The sequence below is a fragment of the Phaethon lepturus genome, unplaced genomic scaffold (genome assembly GCF_000687285.1).
Source record: "Phaethon lepturus isolate BGI_N335 unplaced genomic scaffold, ASM68728v1 Scaffold57094, whole genome shotgun sequence".
NCBI lineage: Eukaryota > Metazoa > Chordata > Aves > Phaethontiformes > Phaethontidae > Phaethon > Phaethon lepturus.
The window spans coordinates 1-11412 of NW_010533654.1; the positions used below are offsets into that span (position 1 = coordinate 1).

General features: G+C 38.8%; 1 protein-coding gene across 1 annotated transcript; it reads left to right on the forward strand.

The window, feature by feature from the left end:
* Window positions 1-728: 728 nt before the first annotated feature.
* Window positions 729-3996, forward strand: BLOC1S6 (biogenesis of lysosomal organelles complex-1, subunit 6, pallidin; the record flags this gene model as incomplete). The annotated part of the gene is made up of 4 exons (XM_010285240.1): window positions 729-873; window positions 1950-2037; window positions 2644-2730; window positions 3469-3996. Coding segments are annotated over 4 exons (440 nt in total), but the record flags the coding sequence as incomplete, so codon positions are not given.
* Between the last annotated feature and the right edge of the window lie 7416 nt (window positions 3997-11412).

Here is an 11412-nt window from a genome sequence, read left to right on the forward strand (position 1 = left end):
AGAGCGCGCGGGGCACGCCGCCGTGGACCGAGCTTTGGCGCCAGCGCCTGCTCTGGGGAGGGCGGTCAGAGTCTTGCGGCCGGGTTCGCTCGGAAGCGCAATGCGTGCCGCTGTCGTCGTTTTCTCCGGTGTGGTGTGCCCTGTAGATTAAAGATTTTTATCTTCCGAGAGCTTTGCGCGCAATAAATTCATAGCTTACCTATTCGAAATTTGCAGTAACTATTAACTAACTCTTGCAAAGTTTTGGGGTTCAGTGTGTGGTGTTTTACTGGGATCCGCATATGTTTTGTGTGTGAAAGGCTGAGGCCTTTATTTGGTAGACCTAGGCTTATTCTCTAACGTTGAAAGCAAAGGGTGGGTGGGTGTTAATGTTTAGGTATTCTTGATGCATAGCCGGAACCACTGATACCGCCACCTTTTTTTCTTTAGCAGACTGGAGTACTTGGAATTTTTAGTAAGATAACTTTGTAATACTATTTCTCTTTTTCTGTTCTGCTGGTGTTCAGATAAAACTGTTCACCAGGAAGGTCATGATATAGGATTGGGAATAGGGGAGGGATAAAGAGGGGGAGGAAAAAGGAAACACCATCTAGTTGATAAAGTGCAAAGAATTATAACTTCAGTGTTGAAATGCTTTGAACTTTTAAACAGGAACATATAGTTGCTTTAGGTGAAACTTGAGGGGCGTGCTGACCTATCACATTCAACCTTGTTTTTCTCTGGTGTAGGTCCTACTGATGCATCTCCAGATGAAGGAGTAGTAGAAGATCTGCTTCTAATAGATGAAAAAGCTGTGGAGCAACTAACTGAAGGATTGATTTCTCATTATTTGCCTGATCTTCAGCGATCAAAATCAGCACTACAGGAACTTACGTAAGCAAATTTTTGAAAGCAACTTCTTATATCTGCATACTTTGTTTGCCACTTTTTCCAAGATAATGTTCTAGCTACCCTTAACTGGAATAAGTTTATTGTACCATTTCTGCATTCTGACTGTAAGGTCCTATATAGTTAAGTGATTTGCAGGCATGTTGGGAGCTGCATAAGCTGCAGGGTAGCCTATCAGAATTTTGACTGAAGAATGTGTAATGGCTAGAACACTAAAATCCCTTAAGTCAGGTATAGCAGAAGGCATGCAGATTTCTTAAATACTTGTTCACTTCTGCAGTGGAAAGTCTGCTGAAAGCTGGATTTATTTTGCTTGCAGGGATGCAGTTCATCTTCAGGGCAGCTTGTAGTGCAGTATGTTGTTTGTTGGCCAGTCTCTAAGCCATGTTGGAAAATATAATTAAGGAGCTAAACAGAAATACTTTGTACATTGGCATCTCACTGATAACTGAGAATAGTTCATTTCAGATGCAGACTAGATCTGCCATGGATGCAAAGATACTGGAAAGGGCTTTACACAGAGCCATCTCAGGTTTTGCAGGGTACACTGGTTTGGGTTTCACAATGCATGCTGTGGTTATGCTGCTGCCCAAGGCAGCCTGTGTCTAGAAAGACTTAGTCTGATTTGTGCGAGATGGAAGATCCTTAATCAGCACCAAGGATATCCATGCAAGTTCTATACAGAAATAACTTAGTCCTGCAGCATGACACAGAGGCAACTGAGTGGAAAGTCAGGAGGTAATTGTTTTTCCCTTCATTAGATCTGGGGTGTTTACTCACTGCAGCCTGCAGAGTGCCTGTTCAGGGGTTTTGCATATCCATCCTGGATATCTTATCATGCTGTATGATGCCAGCTGAAGTTGTGTATACTCAGCTGGGATTTTTCTAAAACCATTTACTCCTATCTTTATTGAAATCGCCTAGCAACGCATAAGAGGAATCTGATATTAGTAAGCATGTATTTATATTGTTATGATCAAAAGTAGTATTTATTTAAAGGGCTGGTTGAAAAGCATATGTGCTGCTTTACTTTGGTTTTATGCATCTCTCTCTTGTTTCAGACAGAACCAAGTGGTATTACTAGAAACATTAGAACAAGAAATTTCAAAATTCAAAGAGTGTAACTCCATTCTTGATATCAACGCTTTGGTAAGTACTAATAATGCTTTCTTAAATCTCTACTAGTATAGATTTTCTTGCTGAAGCATTAGTAGCAACCTGCATATTTCCTTTGTTCTTCGTGACCTACAGGAAGAGAACCAACCAGTTCAGATATTCAGAACAAATTGTTGCTGGAGAGTGTGTGGCACCAGCATATTTCCCTTAAATAGGAAGGGCACTGGGAAAAAAGAGCAGGCTCAGTCAGCCAGTGGTAGTAAGTGTAGTTGTTCAAAACCAGTAGCCAAAGCAAATGTATGCCATTTTTTGGTAGGACTGAGGCTCCAACATGAGCTCTGTGCACCTCTCCAGACTAGCGGGGGCTGCATGAAACATGGTGCATAAAATGGTAATATTTTTATTCTGTTTAATGAATCTTAATTCAGTAGATTACTGGGTGTACCTGCTGAGATATGGTAGTTTCCTGTATTAATACATGTAATATGTAAGTTTGATACAGAGTCTTGAACATGTTTAATCCATTATCAAGCTGTTCTGGTAATCGCTATGTTTTTGATTGCTGTTTTGCTGTGTAGCTTTATAAAACAACTGTTCTGACTTGACAGTCACTGCTTTAACGGTTATGTTTTTTTGAAGTTTTCAGAAGCTAAACACTATCACAGCAAGTTAGTGAATATTAGAAATGAAATGATGATGCTTCATGAGAAGACATCAAAGTTAAAAGTGAGTGGAATAAATATTTTTACTTTCCAATATAGATACTTAATTATGTATTATTGACTTCCAACTTTTATTTTGGATGCATGCTGAAAGTTCGGTTAAAATAGAATCTTCAATCCTTATCTTAAATGGATGTTTTTAAACTTTCCCTTCCACCTGTGCTCCAGCAACTTATGCATCTGAATTACTTGTAAATCTCAGTGTTGTCATGATGTTTAGGTGGTATAAGAATTATGCTGTGTTGCTTAATCCACTCCATTCCAACTAGTTCTCTTTGTTTCAGTTTCTGTGCCTTTTTAATGAAAACTAGATTGTCATAAATGTAAGAATTTCTCCTTCTATTTAATGTAATATTAACAGTGGCATAAGTTCACTGACTTCATGCTCTACAGGCAGTCTCTGGTTGCATTCTGGAAAGGTTAGTCCTTCAGTACATTCAACAAAAGGATTTTCTTTTGGAGGCAATAAATTGCAGGGAACGCACCTTGTCTGCTATGTGTGAAGGATGACTTTTAGTGAGACTGAAGGGAATCTAGTTTGTATTTTTTCCTGTGTAGATCACAGACTTGCTGTTTCTGAGCAGTAAGATGGAAGTTGGGGAGGGAGAAGAAAAAATGAACAGTTTATGTAACGTTCAGTCATAAGCGGGATGGATTGAAGAAGAGATCATTAAGAGATTTTGTTTGTAGCTTCAACTTAAATACAGCTACAAAACTTATAATTATTTTCTTTTCTGTTTAGAAAAGAGCACTTAAGCTGCAACAAAAGAGACAAAAGGAAGAACTAGAACGAGAACAGCAACGTGAGAAGGAACTTGAAAGAGAGAAGCAGTTAACAGCAAAACCTGCTAGGAGGACGTGAAAGCAGAGCATGCAACAACTTGTCCAAATTAATCATTTCTGCATTCTCTGGAATTAAGGCAGGCTTTGCTTAAACCGGGCTATAGCTGTTACTAGCAACAGTCTACTCTACGATATTACAAATTCCGGAATGGTAATAATAGAGTTGGGAACATTAAAATTTTTTCATTTTAGCCATTCAGGTTGCCTTCTTTTGTAATGCTATGCAGTTTGATATTATAATATAAGTTAAATTTTTTATATATATGTATATAGGAGAACTTGGGCATCACAGTTTTAAATACCCATGTTCTTCTGGTGTTTAGAATTCTGAAAGAGATTTGGTGACTGGCATACATGTTTTTCAGACAAAATACAGAATACTAGTTAAAGTTCCGTTCTCATCTCTGTGCTTCAGGGGCTGCCTGTTTCACTAAAACTGCTCTGAGCCAGCCTTTATATAAGCTGGGATCTTTTTTGATGCCCTGGTTCATGAATACTGTCTTTTTGTGCAGCCTTAGTTTGCTCTGTCTCTCATGAACTGAAGAAACTGAAGAAAGTGCATTTGCCTGAAAGCTCGCTTCATTGCAGCAGTCTTAATTTTTTGTCATCAAGTAACTTAAGAATAGCTTTAAAGTGACTTCTGAGTAATTTCCCAACTGAATTGGTTAGGAGGAGGGGAAGCAGAACACTAAAGATTCTCAAAATTGATGTTTGCACAATGCAAAGATTAATGAATTTGTGCTTCTGCGAACATTTGAGTCAAAACGGAGAACTGTTGCTCTGTAATGATTCAGCAGGCAGACTGTGTGGTCTAAGCAGATTGCTGTGGGATTAGAAGTTGTAGTTTCTTCATTTTCTGTGGCAAAATAAAACACAACCAGAACTAAACAATTTCCACTTCATGTGAAATCCAGTTACCTGTAGGAAAAACTATTGCATTTAATTATTTTTCCATAACAAATGATTCATTTGAACTTCGGGGTATGTAAGAGGATTTTTGTTATGCTGTCCTCACCCGAATTGATCATTATTAGTGTATACTGATGGCAAATGTGGAACAGAAATTGATATCCATTTCTCTGAATGTAATTCCTTTCTTGCAGCACTTGCTATGAACTCCCATTCAAATGAATGTACATGTTGTCTGGACTGGTAAAAGAGCTTTAAACTATTTGTTCTGACAGTCTAACAAACTAGTTACTTTATCTGTGTTATTTTCTAAGTAGTAATGTAAGTGGTGTGTTTTGAAGTAAGACGAAGGGTAAGCCATGTAAAGTTTTGCTAAAATATGTACGGTAAGGTATCAGAGGGGCACAGTCAATTTTAATTTTTCTTCTGTTTTAGATGATTTATATAGTGTACTCCAGCCCAGACTCTTCTGTGTTATAATTTTCTGAACTTCTAATTTCCTTTTCTTAGTATTTGTCATGTTTTTCTGTGAAAAACATACTCTAACGAGTAATCGTCCAACATGCAAGGTAAACTGGGATATGATGTTTTGGGGCCAGGAGGACAAAATACTTGAAGTAGTATGAAGAGACACTGAAATGCTGTTACTGAAGCAGCAATAGATTAAAACTTTCCAGGGGTGTATTTCCTTTAAGGTGACTTGTGTCTGTTAATTGCCAGTGGATTGTTGACTTGTGCTCTGTTTTTTATGTGTTTCTAAGAGAAATGTAAAGAATTTCCACAGTCCCATCTTTGGAGCAGAATGTACATAACTAAATATTGTTTAAATATTTTATTTTGTGATGTAATTTCAGAATTTGTTTCTGGGAATTTAAACAGTTCTATTAAAGTGTAGCATGAAACTAGATGCCTCATTTTCCAAATCGAGATTAAATTTCTCTGGTATTTCTTGATTTGTGCGTTGCTTATCTAGAATGCAGTTTAGTGGTTCAAGTTGTGGTCTCTCTCTGTGAAGAACTGTGGTGTTTGGGGGTTTTTGTTTGTTTCAAAAACCATGGCTACTTTCACTGAAAGTACAGAATTCTAAGCACAGAAATTGATGCTTTTGCAATTGCATATTTCAGTGTTTCTTTGGAATAATTTCTGATCAAAGGAAAAAAAAGCTTGCAGTGCTTGCCTGAGGAATCACATACACATTTGTAAAAATGTAGTTGATAACTTTTCCCGTAAATCTGTTTTTTGTATGAATAAGGAACTAATAAATGACCTTTCTGTAACAAAGGCGAAAGAATGAATTAACATAATAGGGAGAGGTTTGGTCAGTTTACATAACTTCGTTAATGAGCTCTGAAATTATTTTGGTCAAAACTACAATTCATTCTGTCAATAGGATATTTTCTTCCAAATGCTCCTCTTGTGTCTTACTGCATAACAAATAAATGCCACATTTGATTAATTTAACACTGGCATCTAAACTTGTATGCTTGCACCAACATGCACAAGCCAGAGTAATTCTATTACTGTATACATTTAGTCTTGCTTGATTTCATTAAAAATTACTTATCAATTAGATAAATGTGGTAGCATTAGACATTTTCTTACTGACTATTCCATCCACAAGAGAAGGCACAGCTAGCTGCATCTCTTTCAGAAACAGATAAAATGACACCTTTAAAACCATCCTTTTTTGTACTGTTTGCTTCATACTCAGTGTGCTTACTTGTTTTCAAACTATCAAGTCATAGCAGCAGAACTAAGACACTTAATTGTGCAGTAACTCTTTGAATTTTCATTTAGGAATTAGCTTTGCTAACTGGGGGAATCTCTGTTTCCCATGCTTTTGTCTTTGCTATTGTTAACTTGGATGCTTAATTTGGGTTTCCCCACCTATAGCTGTACAGCTTTACGTGAGACAATTTTTAATTCAGTGAAGCCTGGATTTTTCACTGATAGTGGTAGCTTTTCTGTGTTCGTAAGACAAATACTTGTTTCTTCTTGGAAAATGGCTGCAGAATATTTTATCAGGTTTTGTTCTGTGTGCTGTAACCTAAGTGATGGTAGCATAAATAATAATGTAAAGGTTGTTTCTGTAGCTGTTCTGTTGGGATGCTAGCATCAGAGCGCTCTGGCTGATTTATTCCGAATTACACTTCAGTAGACACTTTCTGCCACCTGCTGCTTGCTTTGTAACCCTGCTGGCTGTTCTTTATTTTAGTTCTGCGCTTGGTACTTTACTGCCTCACCTTGCAGGGTCAGTCTGTTTTTTTTTTAAAAAACCTCGTTAAATCTAGTTGGTTCTTTGTTGGATTAGTTGTGTGACTATAACAATTACTGCTAAAAATTTTGCAGGACTTGGACTTTGTGATGTAAATCTGTAAGAATACAAATTATGGCAGCATAAATATTAATATGGCTGTTCGTGCTAGGCAAAATAGATGGTATGCACTAAGTTTCTTAGTAAGGCAGTATGTGAAGGTAGCAAAGATTATTTGATTTATTTACTCAGTTATTTTTAAATCGAAGTGTAAGGTTAAGTGGAAGTAAACAGTTGGGTTTGGCACAAATATCACTGCTTTCCAGTAATTTGAGGTACACTTGTACTTACTTTACCTTTCTCAGTCCTTAGCAGAGTGATGTGCATAAAAACAGGCACTAGAACTGGACAGTAACATCCCCACCACTACCATTGTATGTCTTCAAACTATTCCTTGTTTAGGAGACCACAGGTATCCTGCACTGTGATACCAGTGCAGCCAAGAACTCTTATGATGTGGCAAATTTAGTTTTCTCAGATATTTTCTAGTTTTTATAGACTAGAAAATAGAAATAAATAAAGATAATGGAAATAAAAAGAATAGAAAGAAATAGAAATTTTAAAAATTACAATAGAAAATTTCTATTTCTATTTTTGGTAGCTGACCACACTGAAATTGATGGGAAGAACAGCTCTATTATTGGTACCTGGCAGTGTCACAGTAGTGCTGGCGTGGAGAATTTTAACTGTTTTCCTCCAGGCAGTAACTGTTGGCAACCACAGATCTGGGAGGTTATGACTAACTCAAGTCCATAATGTAAGTGTTGTTCATGAAGCATCGTGTAGCTTTAAAGTACAGATGTTGGCCATACCTGATAACTCATTATTTCCTTTCTGGTTTTGCTCCTGTCTATCCATTTATCCCTTTGATGTCAAGCCATGGCGTTTAAGAAAGGAAATAAAACACCCTGCTTGGCAAACGGAAAAGTTGCAGTAAGTGTATTCAGTTTTTACAAAGTTGCAACTTAATGAAACAGTTTAAAGCTTGATAAAGAGTAATTTCAAAATCTGTACACACACAAAGGCAGTAGTCTCTAAAGCAGTAATTTACTGAAGTAATTAATTTTGCATTGTCACGCACAGAGATGTAAGACACAAGATAAGGCTGATCTCTTTTGCTTCATGTGTTGCAACAAAAATGCATCCCAGTGCTGCTGAGAAAGCAAGACCATCTGTACATGTACTGGTCAGCAAAACACTATACCTGTAAATTAGCAATATAGTTTATTGCCTGCAAGAGCAAGACTTTTCTTCCATTTGCTGGGACCCATGTAAAGAGTAATATCCTCCCATGTGAATACAGCCTGCAAGAGTAATAACGGTTAATAGGAGCTCTTTGCCACCCCGCTACCTGAAACGAATGTTTCAGCCCTTCAGTGCTCAACTGAAGCTGCTAGTTTTCCAGTCTTTGAAACTGGGTAGAAGTCGTGTTGGTAGACTACATATGAGAATGTATTTCTTGCTCTGTTTTGCTTCTGCTTCTACTTTTTTTTTTGCTTTTACTACTGCTTTTTTGTTAGCCTTACAGATGCTATGATTTAGAGGTAGGCCAGAAGAAGAGTATCTCCGAGAAAAAATAGCAAAGATGATGTGACAAAATTACTGCTTTTCTTCTACATCACCCAGTGCTACTAGAATTCATTTGAGGTTGTGCTCACTATCAGGTAGGCACTTTCCATAGAAGAATAATCCCTGTCCTGGAGAGCTCACAGTCTAAACCTAGGCAGACGTGTAGATGTTGTCCTGTGGGTCAGTATAATTAACAGGGCTTCCCAGGAAAGCCCAGTTGCCCAGTGAGCGTTACCCATCGGCCCTGCAGTCACCCTGGGGTGCCACAGTGGCGCTGACAGAGTGGTGCAACCAGGCAGCGTGCCAGCCCTCGCACAGCAGCTTCCACCCACTCATCCTACCTGGACTCTGTTGTTGCGGGAGGGTTAGGCAGCACTCCCTGTAGCTACAGAAGGGCTCTGTGCTACGGGTGAGTAGTTTCTTCGTGTTTGGTTTATGTGTTCTAAGTTAAGGTATTCATTTAAGTAATTTCTTTATTAAAATTGTAGACCATCTTTGCAAGAAGTCTGTGGGGAGCATGGGAGCATAAGAAGATATTTTAATATTTAAAGACAATCCTAAAAATATGTTTTAAAAAAACAAAAACCAAAACAACTTTCTTTTCTCATGGACAGAGATGAGGATCAACCTCTTAGAACAATAAATGTAAAAAAAGGCTGTACTCTACTATACCAGGGCAGCTGGGAATGGGAAGTCAGGAAGCTCTTAGAAACTGGAAAAATGGGGATTTTGAGTGTTTTAAAACATGTGACTGTAAACCATGTTTTTTATCTTTAGAGAAGTCACTTGTATTGATGTACTAACAAAGATGTCTAATCTCCATGTAGTATTTTTAGAGATAGTGATTGCGTCTTCTCCCAGTATGTTTTCTGTCCGGTAAAATCCATAAAAGTGTAGGTGTTCAGCAGCTTTGAAAAATGAGCCTTTGCCTCAACATAGGAATGTGCTGTCATCAGAGGTCATGTATTTATTATTATGTATTGATCTAGTAAGTGTTTTGTGTTGGGTTTTTTTTTAATCAAAATTTAGTTGTTTTGCTATTTTTCCGTCTCTAGGAAAGGATGACTGGATTAAGGTTTAGGGTTGCTCTTTACAGGTAACCTGACAAAGTTCAGATGTCGAAGTATCAGTGGTCACTAGGTTACAGCTACTGTAGTGGTCGTGATTTTGGTTTAGGTTAGCCTGAAGTGAGTGACCTCTGCTAAGTGGATCTAGGTGGGACTTACAGGCTGGTGCCAGCCAAATATGCAACAGGGTTTAGATCGGGGTTTGGCAGGGGTCCAGATTTAGGATTAGAGTTAAACTTTGTTTCGAAACTTACAGAAGCACATGTACTAGGGTTTTGTTTTCAGATAGGCTCAGAAGTGAGAAAAGGGAAAGCATTACACTAAAATTGGGAAGGAGGGTTTGTTTATGTGACAGTGCTTTTGTATAGAATAATGTGCATATCTTCTGTGGAGCTAGTCTTAGATGTGCCAAGTCTTATGCAAGCAACAGGAAAAAAAATTGTTTGTTTCAGAGGCCTTTTAACTTTGGTCTTTCTTACTTTTATTATGTTTACACATTTTAGTCTAGTGTAGCTGGTTTTACATAGCTGGGGAAACCATTACAGAAGCCTTGCATACTTATATGGAACTTCTAAATACTGAGAAGTTCCTCTGAAAAGGTAACTTGTATCCTGTCAAAAGTAGTATATTTTTGCTAAACCTGCTTCTTGGACTTTGTGTATTTTTGTGAAAACAGCCACTGACTGGGAATGATAATGTGGGTTTTTACAAGTGGGCAAAATGAATCGTTCTAATTTAGATGTTAAGTGCTCTGGCCTCATTGCCAACAACCTCTGTACCTGGCAGGGAACGTCTGTGAGAACAGAGGTAAATTGTCAGGCTTGACTTTATGATTATTGGCCTTCAGCCGTAAGTTGAGAAAAGCAACTGAAGCTTCTTTTCTACACATAGAAGCTCCAAGTAACACAAAGCGTAAGACAAGTAGCACAAGCAAGCTGAGTTTATTAGCCAGTTTGCCACTAGCTGGCCACGAGGAGTGGCAATGCACTTGTGCTGAACGAATGACAACTGTGGAGCTGGGACAGAGAAACTGTTCGGAAGCACAGGATCTGATCGTAGCGTGCATGTCTGGATGCGCAAGAGCACTGACACATGTACTTATTTCTAAATGGGTGCCTTGCAGAATGCTTTGTTCCCTTCTGCTTCTCAATTGCATGCAAGCAGGGGAACAGCCTTGTGGTATCTTCCCGTTTAACGCCTCAACACCTTTGCCCCTCTTTATAGCTTTCCACAACTGGCTGTGTATCAGCTGAGCAGTTTTACCTTTGCAGAAACTTTGTGCCAAGGAGGGAAGGTTGAGCCTGAGAGGAGATGGCCAGACACATGGTTTGGATCCGTTAGTTGCTTCATGCATGTGAGTTGGCCCGAGTAATTTTGTCTATGTTTCTCTCAGCACTAATCTTTGTGTGACTTTTTTTGGCTTGACAAACATGACTTAGTGAATTAACAGCCGTTATTACTTCATGCTGCCAGCATGCCATAAATAAAAGGCCCTATAAAGTTTTAGGGGAAAACATTTTAAGGCTTGGCTCAGCAGTGAGCTGCTGTTAGCTGAATAGAAACAGGAGACTGGCAGCCCTGCTCTCTGCTTGTACTTCAACTGAAAGGATCCTCTTTCTCCATGCATCCAGGTGAGTTACACCCCGATTTCAGGTTAGGACTCTGTTAGTTTGACTTATTTTTGTTTCTTAATAGTCCATGTATTTTTAATGTGGTGGGATTCCAGGCTTAAGTCTGATGGGAAGCTGGAAGAGCAACTGGTTTGAAGATGGAAGGACATTTAGGAAAAAAAGACTAACGCAACCCCACAGGCAAAGCTGCTGTGATGCTGAAAGCTGTTCAGCTTTCCTTTGAGTGCTAGCAACTACGTTAACGGGCTTTGGGAGAGGAGATACCTCACGAAGTCAGCAGCACAGGCTGCCGGGCTGGCCCAGCGCCCCACGGAGTCGCCGCGCCCCGCGGGCTTCATGACCGCCGGCCTTTG